At 38.6% G+C, this 20,974-nt stretch overlaps 1 protein-coding gene across 1 annotated transcript; it reads left to right on the top strand.

The window, feature by feature from the left end:
- The first annotated feature begins 3 nt into the window (after nt 1-3).
- On the top strand, nt 4-19,621 carry paqr5 (progestin and adipoQ receptor family member 5). Its single transcript, XM_023952966.1, has 9 exons — nt 4-88; nt 9,471-9,691; nt 10,177-10,304; nt 13,809-14,014; nt 14,287-14,413; nt 15,731-15,775; nt 16,694-16,790; nt 17,697-17,841; nt 18,674-19,621. The coding sequence occupies exons 2-9, from the start codon at nt 9,638-9,640 to the stop codon at nt 18,919-18,921; spliced, it is 1,050 nt and encodes a 349-aa protein (XP_023808734.1). The 5' UTR covers nt 4-88; nt 9,471-9,637; the 3' UTR covers nt 18,922-19,621.
- Nucleotides 19,622-20,974: the final 1,353 nt, after the last annotated feature.

Below are 20,974 nucleotides of genomic sequence, written 5' to 3' on the forward strand. Positions count from 1 at the left end.
GGAGCTGCTAAAAGACAGGAAGCATGGGAGGTAATTGGGAATGAGCTCCAGGTGAGTCGACTAGCTGAGAGGAAGGATGGTGGCTCAGGTAAGTGAGGAAAAGAAAACAGCAAAAATCCAAACTGAAATGACATTTGAACATGCAGGTGATGACTTGTGAGAATATGTTAAAAAAGATGCTTGGAATCACATTAACTCAAAAAAAAATTCAGGAATTTGTTTTAGTGTTTTTTTTGCTGCAGACCTTTCTGCTGCTTCTATGAGCTGATCAGACATTTGTTCACTTCCACCCTCGTTCAGGTTCAGAAAGGTCTGTGTTACAGAGAAGTGGTTTTTAATGCCGTCCTTGTGAAAATGGTGAGAAGACAAATGCTCCAGATTAATAATTAATCCTAATTAGGCCATTATGATCCAGCGAGGGGCAGAGAAACCTGATGAGGACGGTCTGCTGCCATCTGCTTGCAGTTTTCATTACCTTCAGGTCTTATTACAATCCAGCTATAATTTCTCGCACAGACACAGAAGTCACATTATTCGGCTTCAGACTGGTCTCCCAGTCCTGTCGTTTGACCTCCTCAGATCTGATGAGCTCAGATTCCAGTTGCTGCCCCTCAGATGGATCCCTGTTTGACTTTGACCTCTTTTATGTTTATATCCAGATTCACTTGCCTTTTCTGTTTTTCTAACTGTACCATCTTGATGAAATTACCTCGACGGTGAACCATGGGTTATTTGATTTGTGTGTGGTTGTCAGTCCCACAGGAGGAGGGGAAATGGAAGCTGGAGTGGATCAAGGTCTCGCAGGACCTGTAAAGTGTTCATGTTAGGCTTTTGATTTAGACAGAGGAACTCGCCAGAACTATTTTAGCACTGTAAGTGCACAGAAAAGCAAAAGATCCTCATGTTCAACCACTTCTTTATCTAAAAGCTGACAGCTCTTTAGTTCTGGCAAATCAGAAATGAGACCAAGCCAGGAGGGAAGGGGAGGACTTCATTTTGGTCAAATTACAGTTTTCAATAATTGGGCAGCAGAATTATTATAATCTCAGAAGTAAACTTAGAAGTCAAGCATGAACATTTGGACTGGAAGTAGATTTTATTGTGTAGAAAAACAGAAGTGACTTGGAGTACTTAGAAAAAGAAAAGAGGAAATCTTGTGATTTTCAGATTGAGTGATTTTGAAAACTCATAACCTTGTGGAAACTGCAGGTTTATAAGGTTTGTGAACACAGATCCTGTTTATTTCACACTTTATTGCTAATTGAACCCAAATATAAAGTCTAGGTTTCCTCCTTGTGGAAGGGTCTTACTGCAGCCCAAACACTTGGAATGTGACACTGTGAAAAGCATATAGTGGAAAAAAAACCTCATTATTATTGTTATTGTGGTTTTTGCTCTCAAAGTTGCCAAGCAATTAGGAATTTCTTTAAAAACATTCTTTTTTTTTTTTTTTTGTGAAATGGGAAAGCCTCTTGGAATAAAAGTGAAAATCTTCAATGTAAAGAAGGAAAAACCAGGTCCAGTAACTACTTTTTACCTTCTACTTTGGAACCAATTCAATTCACTTCAGTTTGATTTACAATGCCCAATACTACAACACAGTTGTCTCAACGGGCTTCAATTATTGTACAAAACATTAAATCAGTTATAAAATATTATAGCTGATTGCTATGCTAAAAAAATAAACTAAACAGGCTAAACTAAACTGGGCATCCTGCCCTTAGAACCTCCTTCTCTGTAAGGAGCCCCTAAAAAGAAAAAAAACTGATTACAGGAAAAAGAAGAAATCTCAAGGATGTCCACATGAAGGAGGCATCCTCTGCCAGGATGGACAGGCAACATTGACTGTTAAAGAAAAATTAGCTGGTCTAACTCTACAACTACATGTTTGAGTAGTGTAGCAGATGGGCTTCATCCAGATGGAACAGGGGAACAGCTGGGGGGGGGCGAGACGAGCCAGAGGCCAGGTCCACGGCAAAGTGTTTGCACACAGAACATGATTTGGGTGAATGCTCAATTCTGATTGAGTGTTGAGTTAAAAAGTGATAATCCATAGTGATTAATGTACACCAAAAAAAGAAGTTCCAGTCACATAGCTTAAATGTTATATATCACTGCGCTGGCTTCTTTACAACAAACTACCTTAATCATCTGGACAAAAACAAGCAGTAAGAGGTGAACTCTCTGAACTGATGCTTTATTTAACCCGTCGCGACGATCAGCATATATATTGTGTATATATGTATATATATATTGTTTTCGTCTGTCGCTGCAGTCGAGGTCGATGCCGGCTCAGTGCATTATCATGTTACCATGACAACGCACTGCACGACGCATCAAACAGTCCGCTTTTGTGAAAAAAGAGGAGGATGGTAGCGGAACGTTGGATGGTTCCAGCGTCAATCTCTGATAATGCTTACCTCGGCGGCCATTATCCTTTACATGTCCACCACCTACAGTTGGAAGAAGTTTGGTGTAAAATGTCAAAGCGGTGCAAATGTCGCAAATCTTGTTTCAGAATTTTTGCTTTCACAGCTCTATTCCAAGAAATGACAGACTTGGTGTCCGAGAATTCCGGCTGAACACAAACCACAATTATTAATTCCACCTCCATGTTCAAATTCCAAACAGTTGGCACTACTGTAAATTAAAAAGGGACGCCTTCCATACATCACTACCAAATCTGAGTCCCTGATTGGTCAAAGTTCAAGTGGCTTAACTTTAAATTTGCGTTTTAATGGCATACTCGTTATGTATGTAGAGCCTGAAAATGGTTATAGAAACTTACGTGGCCAAGCGGGAACGTTTATCATTTTTGCAGCCACTACTGTGAGCTGGAGATTTACAAATAAATAGATTAGATCTGATTAGAAAAAAATAAATTCTAAAGTATGACTTTTGTGGGACTTTCAATAAGATGCTGACTTCCTGTTTATAGGCCAGAACTTCCCTTAGCTGGCAGCTGCAGCTTCATATTTATCCATGAGAATACTGAGTGACGTTAGTTGCCTCTCTGCTTGGGAAGAGAACAAAAACTTGTTTGAAAAACAGTGATGGATGTCTGGAAAAATGTGACCTCATTAGCAGTCCGGTGTTGTCAGAGAAACCTGCATCATCCTGCTTCCTGTCAAATCATCTTTACTGCTCATCTGGTCGTGCCATGTGAAGACACGCCCGCCGAGTGCAGCTCAGCTTCTGTCTTCCTCGCAAACCGACCCCAGTCAGAGGAGAAATCAATTTTTTTTTTAAATGAAATCATGTTTTGTCTCACCTTCCAGAGCAGGTCATTAGTTTCTAAATGACAGACTCAACGAGGACAAAAAGGCTTCATCAGTTATCAGCCCAATCCCCAGCTAAATATGATAATGATGCCACAGACGGAGCTGCAGGGGGTGGGGGAGACATGATATGGAGACATACAGGAGACGCCAAGTGTGTGTGTGTTTGGGGAGGGGGCTGAAAGTCTGATATTCAACAAAGAGGAGAGGAAAAAAAAAGGGTGCCTGGAGTCTGGCAAGTATTAATAATGCATCAGGGGAGCGACTGTGCCGCCCGCTCCCCTCATTTGGAGACACAAACTGCACCTCATCAACAGAAACTCCAGGGAGCCTCCAACTCTGCAGCACAGCAGTCTGGACTCTCCTTCTTACAAAAACACAACACAAAGTTAGCAAAGCAAAACTACTCATTGTGGGGTGTGTTCACCAAATTGTGAGCATGCAGCAGGAGAATTGGACTTAGTGAAGTTATTTGGGAGCAAATTACATATTTGAGAATGTATACCTGCGTGATGTGTAACCTGCACAGCAGCAGTCTCACTGCAAGGTGTTTGACAAAAATAGTTTTCTTATGAGATTTAGGGTCACCGACTGGTGGAAGGCTAATTTGGCAACCTCATACTCTAGAAGTGTTTGCTCCTTTTTCTTTATGCAGTTGCGTCTTTGTTTGAAAACACTGCCACCTTTTGGTGAAATCTGATATGTTAGAAGAGGCAGCAACAGGTTTCCTAGTCCATCCACCCAGGAGCTTTTAAAAACAAATGTAACAGCTGAGAAAACTGCACGAGTTTTCAACTTGTCTTTTCACTTTTGGGTGATGGAGGTAGAGCGGTCGGCCTCTGATGTAAAGATTGCAGGTTTGGTACCCACCCTGCCTGTCAAAGTGTCCTTGGGCAGGACACTGAACCCCACGTTGTTCCTGATGGTTAGAGGTTGGTGCCAGTGTTCAGCAGTGTGTGCATGGTTGAATGGAGACTGTGTGACTGTAAAGAGCTTTACAAGTATACACCATTTACCATTTGTTTTCATTTACTTTAAGAATCTCTGATGATATACACTGGTTTTAAACACAGACTGTAAAAACTGTGGACGAATCAAAGTGTGACGTCACCCATAGAAAATGTCTGACCTGCGGCTCTCGCAAAATAAGGCAAAATCCCTCACTTCAGCTTCCTGATGCGGGCGCTGCCGTGTTGTAACCAGTCGACAGTGACTGGTCTGAGTCGCTCAGAGTCATCGTGTCTATGGCAACGGCGACAGTAGTTACAAAGTTTCCCATTGTTTTTACAGTCGATGGTTTCAAAAGGATTTTTGGTGACTTCACACAGGCAGTTGTTCTCCTTTTCAATACAAGCAAAAGTTTATCATTTCAGTTCAGTTTTTAGACAGTTCAACCAAGAACGCTTTAAATCAACAGTGTGGTTTATATAATGTTCATTTAGTTTGACCATGACTGGGACATTATACCTTCAAATAGTTATGACATGCCTAAAAACCATTGTTTGTGTTTTGTTTTTTACACAACCTATCTCTAGTATAGTGAGTATATGAATGTATATGAATGGTAAAGATAAAATCTTGGTAGTAACAAAACTCATTAAAAAACTTAAAATAGCTTTAGCTCTGAACAAGGTGTTTTGTCTGCACTGAAGCTGAACCAAACCTTTGAAATCTGGTCAGGACCCATGTTTTCACACAAATTTCCTTTCCCTTTGCTGATAGTTTTTTAATTTAATCATGAATACTTTTCTTATTTCTCTTTTAATTCCCATTTTTGTGAAACCACTCCAATTACCTGGCTTTAACGTGTGACTGCAGACTGTCGCTGCTCGTTCTCCCCTCTAAAGACCAGTTTGTGTGGACTTTGTTTATCCATCTGCCTACTCGCCCCATGTGCTTCCAGGAGTGGCTTTGGATGCTGTTTGAGTTGAGATGGCGCTTGTCTGTTGGTTGATTATTAAACTGTTGGAAGGGCTGCACACACTATCATAAAAATGGTGCAGCTGTATTTTCAAATCATTCTCTAGGAAACAACAGTAAGCTCTTTGAGAGCTGGAAGGGAAGCGGCTTTTAACCTGGGAGTTTCACAGAGGGAAAGAGCAGTTTCAATTTTTTTCTGTTTTGGGTATAAAGTTTACACAATGTGTTTTGGATTCTTAAAAAAAACCCTAATATGTATATATTTTTTGCCTCCCTTTTTTTTAACATAGTGATTTAGATCTGTTTTGATCTTAGGGTCTTTCAGGATGGAAGGGTAGATCCAGGTCTGATCTCTGCTTACTAATATGCAATTGCAAAAAAAAGCCAAAGAGTTTGGAATGTAATGTATTATTAAATTACAATAACAGAGACCAAATGCAAATCTCTAAAGGGAAAGCCTGAGTAAAGATTTTAATTGTAACATCCAACTCTCCTTAATTGCACATCTCAGTGCTTCTTTGGAGTTCACATCTACCTTCATATAGTCTGAGTAAAGTCTTGATACTTTTTTTTTTAAAAAGTGTCTGTCACTCCAAAACAGGAATCCGCGACCTTTGACCCCAAAAAGAGCTGTCTGGTCCAACAGCGAGAGCCGCAAAGTCCCACTTCACTGTTTTAGAAAACAGCTTTTATTTTTTTATTTATTTTGGCAATAAAGCAAAAATAATTTCTAATCTGCATCTTTCAAATATTTGTAATAATTGGATTAGAACAGTGCAATATGTTTCTATAAATGACAATGTAAACTATTTTTACTTTTGACTGCAGCAGATGTGAGTTCCTTTCAAAATAAAATCCACCCATGTGTCAAATTGGATCCTCCAAGATTTGAATTAAAAATGCAAAAAAAGCAAAGTTAAATGTGGTATTTTCTATTATTATGAGTCTTGGTGATCTTTTTTCTCCTGTCAGATTTTCACAGCTGCTGTGAAATCCAATCAAAAAAATAAAAATAAAAACTACACATGTAACTGCAATTCTATACTTTTCCTCTGAACAGCATCCAGTTGCTGTTGTGCTGCACAAGATAAGAATTCTATTTCTTATTCTAATGATAAATAAACTGACAGTAGATGAAACCTTTTACCTTAATTTTGCCCAGTTTTCTGTCACTTAAAAAATCTAAACAAAAATGACAACATTTTATCAAATGAACCAGAACTACACATTCATTCATTTATTCCTATTGTTAGCATTTTTCTTCAAAGCCAGAGTCACAATGAAGGGATTAAAGAATTGCATGTGTCTCCAGAGCCTCAGGTTGCAGACCTGCTCCAAAACAACCAGTAGGAGCAAACGTTGTCACATGTGGAAAATCACAGTCAAATGATCTTTCCATGCTGAAAGTCGATTTTACGTAAAATCTAGTAACGAGGAGTTCCACACAAGCCTTTTAAAAGGGAAAAAAAATCTGATGGATCAAAACATTTCTAACTAAATGTTATTCAGTGTAATGATCACTTTTTTTGGCTCACTTTAAAAAATTGGTTTGTAGTTTTGAGTTCTTCTGAAGCCAATTGTAGTTCATTTTTGTTACAGTGACAAAATTCTAGCGTAAAAAGAGGAAATGGCTCATTGCAGAACAGACTGTGGACCAAATGAAAACGCCATCTTGATACTAGTTATCCCATCTTGATAAATCCTCCATAAAATCTAAAACTACCACTTATTCTTATAACATTAATCTACATTTACATTTTAACCAAAAATCAAGTTTTTTATCGTCAAGAGTATGGACTCAATTTAATAATTTTTTTATTTCTAAATCCTAGCTCTTATTGAGATGCTCGTGTGTGCTGATTTGGGAGATTTTTTGTAGAGCAAAAATAAGTTGAATTAACTGAACACCTGGTAAAATACTTTGCAGTGTGTAGTTATATGGGTGTCCATGCAGAAATCTTAAAACTCAAGTATAATTCCAAATCTCTTCAGACAAGATCTAATTGTGCTGTCCCTCCAGTTACATCTGGCTGTTGCTCTTTTATCTGTTTGAGCAGTTATCTCAAAAGGTTTAAAAAAAAACTCTAAATGAGTGGATTTCAATAATTTTCTTTATTTATTGGTAAAGGTTTTGATTTGTGTTTGTTGACAAGGTTTGTCTTATTTACTTTTTTGTCATTTGATTATCGTAACCTCTTAGTCACCTGCTAAGTGTGCTCGTGTTACTTTTTTTTTTTTTTTTTTTTTTACATCGTGACTTTATGTATTTTTTAATAAACACAAGCTAAAGATGCCAAGAAGGTAAAATACCAAAACTTAGCTTAAAGGAAACAGAATCCGTGTGAAGGGAGGGGAAGTGATTTCCCTCTGAGTGCTCGGTGAATAACCTTGTTTTTATTTCCTCAGGCTCTCATGGGACCATAACTCTCAGCTCTGTTTGCTCTGTCAGATGTGAAAGTCTCGATGAATTACTTATTAACACACATTTTAACTTTAACAGCTGACCCGCTGCCAATTTAAACAGACTCCTGGCGCGACCACGATCAAAGATTGACCATTTTCTTCATTTGAAACCAGTTTGATTGCTTTGTTTTGGTTTGTTGCTGCGGCTCGGATCAAAACTCCTCAGAGAGAAAGCTGCTTCAAGTCTCATGGTGCTTCACAGACGTGTGTTAGTGAAAGTTACATTTACTTGTTGACATTTAAGTATAAATTTGCTTTGTTTTTTAATTTGTACTGCCATACTTCTTTAATTTTTCATAATGAAAACCAAAACTCTTCCTCCGCTTTAATGAGCTCCTCCTGTCCAGTCCCTTCATGTATTTATTGGACGTAGAAATGCACAACACTGTCGGTCGCATGGTGGCACTCATTTTCTGTATCAACTATGTTTGCAAAGTAGCAGTGATGCCCAAAGGGGCTAAAACATTTATTTCAAACTTTTTATTAATTCCAAAAATGGGAGAAACTTTATTGTACATAGACTTTAAATGCAAACAAATGTTAAAATATCCAATTTTGCATGCACATTGTTTTTCTCCACATTAGATTGTAGATAAAGTGTGTTCAGATTGCTACTCAGCACTTGAATATTTTCTGTATGAAGTGATTTTTTTATGCGACTATTTCAAATGCAACACTCACCGTTTTAAGCCTAAAACTTAAAAGAAAAAGTAAAAATTGTATGTGCTCAAATGTCTGTGATTGGATGTCTGTCTTGTCTCTAATTTCAGTTTCAAGTGGATTTTTCAGTTTTAACTCCATATTTCTGACAAATGCGTTTCAAACTAAACAATTTGACTCTTAAAGCTTAAAAAATATCGCTGGCTTTTGTGGCATATTTGTAAGATGGTGCTCTACTCTGTTTTGAGCAAAAACTGTTAATCAAGTAGATGCCAAATTTAAGATAGTTTTGGTTGAATGCATATTTGCAACAAGCGGTTAAATGTTTGGATGAATTTCTTTTGACCTTACAACAGTTTTTGGATACTTTACTTTCTTTTGATGTCACTTGATGGCTTTTGAGCGGAATGTTTCCTGTTTAAAACGGAGTGCTGAGTTCATTTTCAGTCTAAAGCATGTTTTCTTTGTAATTAATTTTGCAAAACCAGCTCAAATGCCTTGGTGTTTAAACCAAAACAGTTTTTCTGTTGCCAATGATTACCAAAACTATCCTTATTTTGTTATAGTTCTCTTCAGGATGGAGAAAGCCACTCAGTGTGTGTCTCACAGCTTGGACAGTAGAAACGTTTGCTTTCATTGATTCAGAGTTTGAACTAGATAACAGAGCTGTGGAGCTGCGACTGGCCCATCCCAGCCTTGACAGACGGGTTTCTTTACCCGCGCAGATCAGAGCAGCTAGAGACATGACAGTTTAACCAGGAGATGAGCGAGTAAAGGTGTTGTGTTAACTTTACTGCCAGAGCCATTAACACCATTCACTCACAGTGCCAGTCTTCTCTGTACCAGCTGAAACTGTGACAGCTCTGAGATAAATGGTCACTGAAAGTGTTGTTGTGGCTGAGGGGTTTGTCTGTGAAAGACGTTTAATGTTTATGGGAAAAAAAACATACTTTTCTTCTTCTGTTTTTCTTGTTTCTTTGTCTTTAAAAAAAAAAAAAAAATGAAGAGTGCAACGATTCTGGATGAATAGAAACAAAATTCCAAGCTTGATTCCCTAAAGTGGAATAATGTAGAAAATTCTGGACTTCTTTTGGTCAAACAGCTGTGGAGGTGTGCAAACTTTGACGCACACGCCCATCCCATCCACAGAGACATTAGGAGGAGGAAGAGGAGTGGCGCAGGTGCTCCGTATTTTGCCTTGTTAAAAGGGGAGGATCCTTGAACAGCATGGCAACACAAGGCTATAAAGAGTGAGGCACAACCTGCCGTGGCAAAGCTTTAAGTCTCCTCTAGCAGCAGCAGCAGCAGCAGCAGCCATGCTCAGCCTCATCAAAGTCCCTCAAGTTCTCACCATCAACCAGGTCCCCAAAGTAAGTATTCACATTGACGTTTCTGCACTATTAGCTGCCAAAGCTGATCCATTTGGGAAAATATCTCCAATTTTGGTTCAAATTGTTTACAGATCATCTAATTTAACATACAGGTTGACCTGTCACAGTGATATAAACACAAATGCTTCTGTTTTAGAGTTACAGTCAGTATTTCTAAAGGCATCTTACTTCACTTTAGTCAAACCCCTTTTTTTGAAGGAATGTAAACAGAATCTGCTACATGGGAATCTGAATTATGATTTCTGTTTACATTCCTTCAAAAAAATCTAATTTCTTCTTCTCGGATTATTTCATTTACGGTAATCAAAAAAAAAAGTTGTCTTTATTGTGTTTAGGAGTTCAGTGTGTTGTGAAATGTGCTGCAGTGTTGTCTGGCTGGGGATGTCTCCAGAATGAGACAGGAAAAACAAGTTTGTCACACTCGCTGCTGTCAGGGAACTAACTGAAGGAATTTGTGCCCAAAGGTTTTCCAAGAGGACTGCATCATTTCAGGATACCGGCAGCCCAGAAGCTCAGCTGTCGACTGCATCCGCAGCCTCTTCCAGCTGACCAATGAGACGCTCAACATCTGGACCCACTTTCTGCCTACCTGGTACGAAGAGATCATTTCATTTTTTATTATTTAGGTAATTTGATTATCTTAACCTCGTAAAACCCACCATATTTGACCTTACGCTCTACACACGCAGTACCAGGGACCCATGTGAGCAGAATCAACTGCTGTGGTGACCCAAAATGTGACGTCCGTGCATGTGGATGCCAGGACTGAGGAAGTTAAACGTTTCTTTTTTTGCCCCTAAGGAAACATGAATATTATTTAGAAACGATTTTTTCACAAAAACAATTTCCATCCCTGGAGGCCAAAGAAAATTCTTCCATATTTTGGAAAACCTCTGTAGAAATTTTCCTGAATAATTCCAAACTAATTTTAGATAAACTGAAGAACTTTGTGAGTCTGAAGGAGGCATGGTGCATATGGGAGGGGAGCCCAAACTCGTATCTCGTGATTCATTGTGTGCATGGAGAACCAGTATTCCTGGACAAACACTCCCAGCACCTCAGTATTCACCCATCCCATCAGGACCGCACAAGGAATTTTTCAATTCAAAAAACGTACACTTATGATGTTACACAACTGAACCTGTGTTCATGAGAAGAATGGCAGTAGACAACTTGTGTGCGGAATGCCAGAGCAGCATTTGTGGGATTCCTGCCTATCCAACACAAACGCATATTTACTACCAAATGTCACAAGGTTGAGAGGAATAAAGATTTTTGCAACTAATATTAATTTTAAAGCCCCACTCGGATCATCTTTTGTCTATTTTTAATGTCTTCCCAGTTGTCTTTATTTACGATTATGCAGTCAGTTTTTAGCCAAAATCATAAAACTTGTGGTGTTTTCTAGAACACAGTTTCTGCAGAGCGGCAGGAGTTCATAGAAATTGGCCTTGGAGTTGTGATCAGGACTGATGCCGCAGAGTAAATCTTCCCCCAATTCCCGTCATCTATCTTTTTTCACTCTCTCCCACTAACTTACAGCCCCTCGCACCCCCAACCTTGTATTACCAGTAAAACAAAATTTACAACAACAATAATATTGGAGCTATCCAGCCGGACAGTTTTGATCTAGATGCCAGCTCAGATGAGGAAAATAAAGACGTACATGGATCTGGTCATCTGCATGTGGATGCATCAGAATGGAGCAGAGCAGAGAGCTTGGGGTTTGCTGTGATAGCTTCTGTGTGGCACTTAAAAGCTTTTCAAGCAGCATATTTTTGTCTGGTTTGGATTCATGGTGATTTGAAGAAAAGCTCAGAAATGCAATTTTAAACATAATTTTCTTAATATATATCCTACATCGTGTGAAAAATATTATAACATGTTAGAAACACAGTCTTCTTCAATCCTTTTTAATTAGTTTTTTTATTTTTATTTCTATGCTTTTGCTACATTATCTTCCATTATCTTTTTTCTATGGGTTTCCTCAGAAGGAATGCATGCCTTCACAGGAGCTCGTTTCATTTTTTTGGTTTTGTTTGCACAACAACAAGAAAAACGCCCAGGAAGCTTTGTGTGCGTCACGAATGGAGAATGTTGCACATCTTGTTGATCAACGACATTTCCAGAAGTTTAAAGATATAAAAAGTAGTATCCTTAATAAAGTTTCAGTCATTATGATCTCTATGATGATCCACAGTTTTCTGCATGACTTCAGCCACTTCACATGAATGAAGCAGTTTGTTTTGAAGTCAGTCGCGTGTGGATCCTCAGATGCATGAGGATCCACACGCTTTCCCTGGATGTAGCAAACCACAGCCGTGAAGAATCTGTCTAATCTGTTATGTAATTGGTCTGTTTGGATATCAGGTTTTTCTGGAAGAATTGGACTTAAACCAAGCAGACAAACTGCTTTAAGGAGTTAATTCTTAAACAGAGCGCAGATCTGTAGTGCCGTTCCAAAGTTCTTCTGCTTGCTTTAGCATAGGGGTGTCCAAATCCAGGCGTCAGGGCTGCTGTCTGCATCTTTTCTAAACAACCCTGTCATTGCAGTTCCCCACTGGTGGTTGGTCACACCTGATCCGGGTAATCAGCAGCAGGTAGGACAGGTATATGGGGAAACGAGCAGGGCAGCAGCCTGGATTTGGACCCCCTTCTAGTTCAGCTGTTTGGTGTTTGTTTGACATCAGACTATGGTGGCTTGGCTTTTTGCAGCTCCGTCGCTAATGTCATGTTTTCCTGAGGGCACGCGTGTGTCCGTGTGTGCACGTGAGGGCCTCTCAGGCTTTCAGAAGACTGTGAAGGTTACTGATGGAGTTCCTTCTGCTGCCAGTGATACTGAGCCCTGGGACTGAGTGCTTGCTTTTGTTTGTGTGAGCCGGTGTGTGTGTGTTTTGTAATATATGAAGGGCACATGGGTGCTTAAGTCATGAGGTTTGTTGCAGTCTGGAACGCTGTGCACTAATGAGCAGATCTGATTTGAAATGCTTGTCTGTGGAACACTTCACCTTCTCACCACCTTTAGAGGTATTTTTGTCGTTATGTAGCAGTCCCAGCTGTCATTTTAATACCACTGGAAACAGATGATGGCTTAATTTACTGATAATGATTGAAATAAAGGCATTTGTTCCTATTTTTTTTTCATTATTTTATTTTGTTTATTTTTTTGAAGCAACAGATTTTCTATAACTTTTTTTAAAATCACTTTTCAGTTTGTAGACTTTAACTGAAAGCTTGAAAGCATGTACTGTTTTCATTACGCACCTCAGACACTAGTCAATAACTATTGTTGTTAATTTTTTTTGTGTATTTTTAGTGTTATCTGTTTTTTTTTAATATAGCTCTGAGAACAAGGTCATTTCCTCTTTGTGAGATCAGTAAAGTTTTATTCTATTCTATTCTATTTTATTCTTTTCTTAGAAAGTTGATCTCTTTATATTGCTTTCACGCCCTTGTTTTAAACGGGAAGCTAAAACTCTAGTGTCCTCACAGAACCTACCTTCTTTCAAAATGATGATTATATCTGTTTAAGTCTGTGCTGAAAATTTATACAGGGTTTATATTTGCAGAAGTAAGATTGGGTGAACATTTGATTTCCTGCTCTGTTGGGTTCTGTCAAAAATGGCTTTATGTTTGGCTCAAAGACCGGGTTTTTTTATGTAAACTGTTTGGTGGTAAACGGTTTATGTTGTGGTTTAGACACACTGAGGGTTCAGATTATGTAACATTTTCCTACAGAGAAAGATATAGAATTTCCCTGAAATGATAAAAGATGGATTGAATGTAGCAACATGGGCCCAAACCAAGATGGTGTCACCACCATGTCAAATCCAGACGAGGCTGTTTTTCAGTTGTTCTCTGGCGTGTTTCAGAAAATAAAGCTTAATTTCTTTTTTTAAACCGCTGATATTCAGTTTCTTCCGTCTAGAGTGTTCATTGTAGACATGGTCAAGGTGGGACTTGGTTGTTTTTGTTTCTCTTGTCTGCCCTGGGGTGTGGCAGGCACGTTTGTTGCGTAATCATTTGATAGCTTCATATTGTACTGCACATCCTGAATTAAATGCAGTGTAAAGCTGTGATTTTCTTTCTCTGCCAGGTACTTCCTATGGAAACTGGTGACTGTGGTACTGATGCAGACTGCATGGCAGGACTCCCTCACCTGGCCTCTGCTGGTCTTCCTCTCCTCCTGCTGCATTTATCCTCTGGCATCCAGCTGCGCGCACACCTTCAGCAGCATGTCGACGCGGGCTCGCCACATCTGCTTCTTCTTTGACTACGGCGCCCTCAGCTTTTACAGCCTCGGTGCGTACAGCACCTCTGTGATACCTGCCTGCCATGTTTCATTTCTGCTCTGTCATAAACATTTGCAATACTGGCATAACAGTAGTTAGGATAGTCATAAAAACATGTTTGCTTGAGGTTCAGTTTACTTTAGAGCAGGAATTCCTCCTGATGAGCACTAAACATTTCACGGCAGCTCCCCTGGGGATGGGTAATAAAGCACGGTGCAGCTAAAACATCAACAACCGACTCAAAAGACACAACTCTGACTTTTCTTTTCCTTTTCTCTGTAGGGTCTGCAGTTGTTTATTCGGCTTATGTTTTCCCTGACAAGTGGACAAACGGGTACTTTCACCAGTGCTACATTCCCATTGCTGTGTTCAACGCCATCATCAGCACCACGCTGGCATGTTACTCCAGGTATGCGCTACAAACACATTGGACAATCTTTTTTTTATTGTTTTTACTTTTTATACAGAGAAAAGGTTTACAACCAAATAACTAGAAAGTAAAGTTTGACCCATAAATTTAGATAAAATTTAAGCTAACTATATAAACATGAGATTAGTTTTAGCCCTATATGACCATTTGTATCATATCTCCTCTACTTCTACCTCATTAAAATGATTAAAACTTTCCTTAAGGACCCATTGTTTATAACTTCATGGTTTTTTGCCCTGTAGTGGTCTATCTTTCCACTAGGGGCAGTAGAGGAGCTTTTCCTGTTCAATTCTACATGGCCACTTCCATTTCTGGCAGGAAAGGTTTCACCAATTTTTTAAACCTTTATGCCAAGAATAAGTTGTGCATTGTAGTCATTTTTAAAGGACTACTTGTCGTATTTAAAGACTATAAAATTTGTTTATAATTAATTCTTTATAATACGTTAAACCATGTTCAAAATGTGTGGATTAAATTTGAAACAGCGGGTAAATGAGTAGCTTCCCCCCCCCCCCCCCCCAAAACACTGATCTTAAAATAACCTTGTTGTAAGCAAAAACGTATCAAATCATGTAACTGATCATAAATTATACCATCCATATCTCAGTATTGCAGTGTTTTTGTGTATTTCATTAAAGGTTTAAAAAGCCTCCTAATTTAAAAGAAAAATAGCTTTATAGGGTTAACACTATTTTGTAGGATTTAGTAGAATCAAGAGAGTTATGGGTAACACAGTATCAGATAAGTTAAAACTATTAATAGAAATGGCAAAAACAGGCATATTTTAAAAGTTGGAGCCTAAAGCTCTATGTTCATTTCAGAGGCTTTATCTAAAAAGACTAAACCCAGAACAAGAAGACCTAGTCAGAGATTTCAACCCATTTTTATTAAATTGAGAGTGCCAAGTTTAGTAAATTTTAAGTAGAAAGTTGCACCAGCACCTGAAATAGTTTGAATCAATTATTTAATGAACTTCTGTGTTTTTTTTAATTTAAAAAAATGTAGTACAGGAATTCAAATTGAACAAAAATGTGTTATTTACCCACTTTAAACCTCAGTTTGTGATGTAAATACAGTAATGGCTAATGGCCAACAGATCAATATTTTAAAATAAAGCTAAAGATGGTCATTTTATTTTTATTTTTTTAATCATAAAGCCAAAACAAGTTTGAAGCGTTGAATATTGCTCTTCTATCTTTTGTTGCCCAATAGTCTTGACATTCAAGATTTGTCCTTTAATGTTGGCTTGATGTAGTTAATGACTGTTTTTTTTATTCGTCTCTTTTCATTGCTAAGGCTGGGCTTTCCATTTCTGCAATATAACCATGACGTCACAAGGAGGTAACGAAAAAAAAAACACTTGTTACAAATCTCCCCCTCCTATAAAAATGTCTGGTTATCTTAACAGTATTTTTGACTTCAGGGAAACCAAACCCTCAGAGGCTTTTCAAAGCTAATTTAGAAGAGGAGGAGGTGTTCAGTAAGTCACCTTTCATAGAAAGGGTGTCTCCCAACGACGACAGGGAGAACCAGTGGTTGACCTGTGTGGTTTCAGCCGGGCAGGTTAGACCTGACGCAGAGCAGCCCAGTCTGTTATGTAACAGCCTGACTCACAGAAACTCTGATCTATTACAAAACTATAACTGTTCGATAATCTACATTGTCATTTTAATTCTTTTAATCTGTACCAGTTTGTCAAGAAATTTTAGATTATTTTACGGATTTTTGTTTAAATAATAATGGTTTAAGTACTACTGTATTTAATTCTGTTTTTTAATTATCAAATTATAATTTTCTCTTCTTTTGTTTTTGTTTTCTGTAGTACTGAAATATGCCAGTAAAGCTGTAGGTCAGAGGAAAAGTACTGTGCTGGATAATGTCCTTCACTTGGGAATATGTTAGGTCAGGTTCTTCTATTCCCTGACGACACTTGGGTATATTCCAGGATGAGTAAACAGAAGTTTACTCAGCATGAAAATGTGCACGTGAAGGCACAAAACATCTTTTCACACGGCCTGAACTAGATTTGACCCGCACTCAGAAACTTTGGGGAAAGGAAAAAATCATTTAGTCCAGCTGCACCACAATCAGCACTGATTCCTGGTTGAAAGGAGTTGTGCTGGATTGTGCCGTAAAGCAAATGTATTTTCCTAGCCAGGTGGACTCAACAGGAAAGGAAATCCACAATTTTAAACCACAAATAAATTGGTAGCAGTGAGGATCTGTCATCAATGAAAACATTGCTCTTTTTTTTTCCAGGTTTCCTGAGTGTCAGAGTCCAAAGTTCAGCAAATTTCTCCGTGTTGTAGCATTTGCTTACCCATACCTGTTCGACAACATCCCTCTGTTCTACAGGGTAAGGCAGCTGACATGCGGCTTGTTCACATCTTTTTATGGTACTTCTTGGATGGTCTGTTAAAGTCCCATTCCGAACATCTCTTGATCTATGGTTAAACCGTTCCCAGTGATCTTTTAATGATGATTTTGCCATTTTAAACCAAAAGCTGAAAAAAACCTGTGTCGTTTTCAAGGGGCACAGTTTCTGCAGAGCGGTTGTAATTCATCAGACATTCACCCTTGAGTTGTGGGTGGGTGTATTGGCGGGGAGTAAGTCTGCCTTCATTTCCCATCATCCCTGTATTTGCACGCTCTCCTGCTAGCTTACAGCCCCTCACAACCCCCACTAAACTTTACTGTTGCAAAAATCAGGAGCAATATTGGAGCTGTGCAGCCGTAAAGTTTTGAGCAGGATATCAGCTCAGACGACGAAAATAAAGACGTGGATCTATTCATCCACAAGTTAAAGGAGAGGAGCAGAGAGCTTGTAGCCTGCCCAGCATATTTTCGACGCCACAAATCAGCTCTTTTTTTTTCCAACTGCATTTTTTTCAGAAATACTCTGAAAAGCAATTTTAGGCTTAATCTTCTTTGTGTCCTCAATCATCAGAAAATTGTCCTTCAAACATGTAAAAAAAAAAAAAACACCAAAAACATCTTTTTCATCGGAGTGGCTCTTAAAAAACCTCCTTCCAGGCTTCTGCATCATGTGTTGAAGCCAGGTATAGGAGAAACTGATATTGCTACAGGAAAAAAACGTTTTTTTAAAGGGTGCCTTAATGTTTATTTGCAGAAGATCATTGGAAGCATACATGATTTGCATGCAAACATCTAAAAAAAATAAAAATAAAAGTTGCTAAAGAACATAAACTAAAACAATGTAAAACACAAGACCCACCAAATATTTGACTGTTTTTGTTTACAGGTGTTCCTGTGTGCAGGTGAAGGCTGCACCGATAACGAAACCAACATGCTGCACTACAACCATGTTGCCTTGGCTTTTCTCACAGGCTTTCTGTTTGCCACACATTTACCTGAGCGTCTGGCTCCTGGCAGCTTTGACTACATCGGTAAGAATGAGTCAATTTCAGTTAGTAAATCAGCAGCTTGTTTAATCTCAATAGCAGCTTCACCGATACTTGTCTTTCTTTAGCTTCTGTTTAGTTTTTTATTCTTTGTTAATGCATTACTTAATGTCTTTTGTTTGTTCTGACTCCTGTCAGCCCTGTTTTGTCACACCTGTTAACTGGTTTTGTTGTAGGAGTAATGTTATCTTTTATAACGAAAGACAAATAGTTAAAGAATCAAACATCAGATGGAGTTAAAAGCAAGAAAGAAATGTCTTGAAGTTAAATTCTACCTGTTCATATAATTCAACTTGTTGGAATTAAAGTAGTAGATTAAAGTATTTTTAGTTTTCTGAATCCTTGTCTAAACACTCCTGTGAAAGTGAAGTTGTGAGATTCAGTCTAAATCAATTAGTTTAAACCTTTAATGGAGATAAACCTCAAGTGCAGGAGCAACAGAAATATAGATAACAAACAGAAAAGATGTGGGGGGAAAAAAGTTAATAGTTTTCTTTATACCTGGATATAAGCAGGAAACAAAATAATGTAGTGTGATTATTCCATTTAAAGTAGCATAAAATAAATGGCTCAAATCCTTTATGATTTGTGTTTTACAAAATAACAACAAAACCCCAAAAAATTTAAAAAAAATCCTTAGAAGTTTTGTTTTGAAGCTCACATCTAAAAAATCAGGAATGGACTTGGAAGCACAACGTTCATGCACAAACAACAAAACCAATTCTATCCTCTGTATAAAGTATTATAAGGCATAAAGATTTGACAGCAGTAACTCATTTGCTCTGTTCTTTGCGTGGCTCGACTACTCCCTCTGCAGGCCACAGCCACCAGCTCTTCCATGTGTTCGCTATCCTTGGCACCCACTTCCAGATGCAGGCTGTGGAGCAGGACATGGCGATACGGCGCCCCTGGCTCACTGCAAACTCCATTCCCATCACATTTGCCAACTCGATGGGCCCGGCGCTGGTCTGTTTGGTACTCAACTGCATCATTATCGCCCTCTTTAGTCTACCTCTTCTCTCTGGTCCAGGGGGAAACCATGGAAAACAACCGAAGAAAACATAAGTCCTCCTAGAAAGACCCAAGCCATCTCATGTGCTGCAGACCAGGAAACAGAAAAGTGTGTTGGGGATCTTTTTTTTTTTTTTTTTTTTTTTTTTTTTTTTTTTTTTTTTTTTTTTTAACAGGTGCATAAAACAATTCTAGCTCATTATTCAGAATGCACTGTTGCTGCTGCCGTTAAACCTGTCAGACAGCTGAATAGAAAAGCAAAATCTTCACAAAAAACCTCATTGCAATGCAAACGAAAGCAAACATTTGAACTTTGCATTGCAATAAATTTGCTTCTGAGGAAGTTTAATCCAGAAACACAGAAACGATGTTGCACTTTTGCTGCATTTTGTATTTAATTATATTTCCTTTTAATTCTCTGATTTCCACGGTTGTGGTATGTATGAAGAGTTTTTAAACCCTTTTTCCTACTGTTTAAGATTATTTTCTTTTACGTCAGAAAATTTTATTGTAAAGATGTACTTTATAGTATTTGTAAGATTTGTGCTTGTCCTCCGCCTGTTGGATTAGACTGGACAGTCTTTGCACAGAGACATAATGATTCGGTCCTGAGATTAAGCTACCAGGGAAAACTGGACCTCATGAACAAATGAAGATGTCTCTAACTCTTTGCACTGATCATGAACGGAATGTATTTAGGAAAAAGTTATTTATTGTATTTTTTAGATTTCAAATAAACAGTTGAAAAAAAAAACCTTTTTTTTCACTCAGTTTTTTGTTTACTCCTGATTCACAATGATTTGAATAAAAAACTACTCAAATGCTTTTTTTAAGCTTCATTTTCTTGATGTATGTCCATCATGGGAAAAATGCAACAAGAACATGTTAACAACATGATTTTCATCCACGCGGGTTTTTAACAGTTCCTTATCTATAGATCACAACTTGTTCATTTAGAAGTCAGAATCTGAGGGTTCAGGAGTTCTGTCACATTTTCTGCAGTATTTTCTGAATGTCAAAACGCGTATTGTCTACAAACGAGACCCACAGACATCCATTAACATTGGCAAGCATGAAAGAGATTAAGATCGGATCCATGGTGCGACCCACGTTATTACTCTCCAAATGCTCTCATAAGGTTGTCTCCAACCCTGACTTCCTTTGCCACTCCTGACTTCTGCAGCTCCTCCCCTATAAACTATCTTTTAGTTGTGTTGTAACATAAAAAAAGTATCCTCAGATAACTGAGGGTGGCTGTAAAACTACAGCTGGAGGGACTCAACTATGAGACTAGGAGGTTTTCTCTGCAGGATTGACCTTAACGGAGGAATGACAACATGGATGGGAGGCAGAAACCTGTTGTAGAGGTGGCAGGGCATCAGTCACCTTACCAAGTAGTAGTGCTCATCACAGTATTACTCTACTGCCCCCTGAAAGCATCCTAAAAGAAATGTGACAATGTTATGGAAAGACTTTTCTTATGCAATCATGCAGGGCATCCATCTCTCCATCCGTTTTCTGAACCTGTTGAATCCTCTTTGGGGTCACAGGGCTGCTGGAGCCTATCCCAGATACCGTTGGCCAAATGTAGTGTTATACCCTAAACAGGTCATCAGTCTGTTGCAGGGCCACACATTCACAGCTAGGGGCAATTTATGGTCACTAAATAACCTCAGAAGCATGTCTCTGGTCTGGACTGTGGGAAGAAGCCATGGTGCCTGGAGAAAACCCGCACATGCATGAGGAAAATAAGGCGACATCGCTAACAACTGCCCCAATGTGCACCCGCTGATGCAAGGCAGAAGGGAAAAAAAATGCTAGGCTTTGGTGTAAACTAAAGCAAGTCGATCAAAGCAGAGATCCTTTTCTTAAAACTGTTTTGGATATGATGGCTTTTACACAGATTGTCAATGTAAGAATGAACCCGGACTATAGTCAATAATGTTTGTAATTGATGGTATTACTTTTTAGTCACTCTTTCGTTTTTGTTCGATTTGTGTTTTTGTAGTTTTTGATATGTTTAAAACAGCGGCAATACAATGTTTGCCTGCACGCATTGGATTTCCCAACAATGTGCAGCTCAATTGTAATAATTATGTTAGCAGGA

This window comes from Oryzias latipes, chromosome 3 (assembly GCF_002234675.1).
Source record: "Oryzias latipes chromosome 3, ASM223467v1".
NCBI classification, from domain to species: domain Eukaryota; kingdom Metazoa; phylum Chordata; class Actinopteri; order Beloniformes; family Adrianichthyidae; genus Oryzias; species Oryzias latipes.

Excerpts from the sequence above, each read along its gene's own strand:
- paqr5 (XM_023952966.1), top strand. The coding sequence starts at position 9,638 with ATGCTCAGCCTCATCAAAGTCCCTCAAGTTCTCACCATCAACCAGGTC. Across the intron at positions 9,692-10,176 it reads CCATCAACCAGGTCCCCAAA|GTTTTCCAAGAGGACTGCAT; the intron begins GTAAGTATTCAC and ends TTGTGCCCAAAG. Across the intron at positions 17,842-18,673 it reads TGGCAGCTTTGACTACATCG|GCCACAGCCACCAGCTCTTC; the intron begins GTAAGAATGAGT and ends CTCCCTCTGCAG.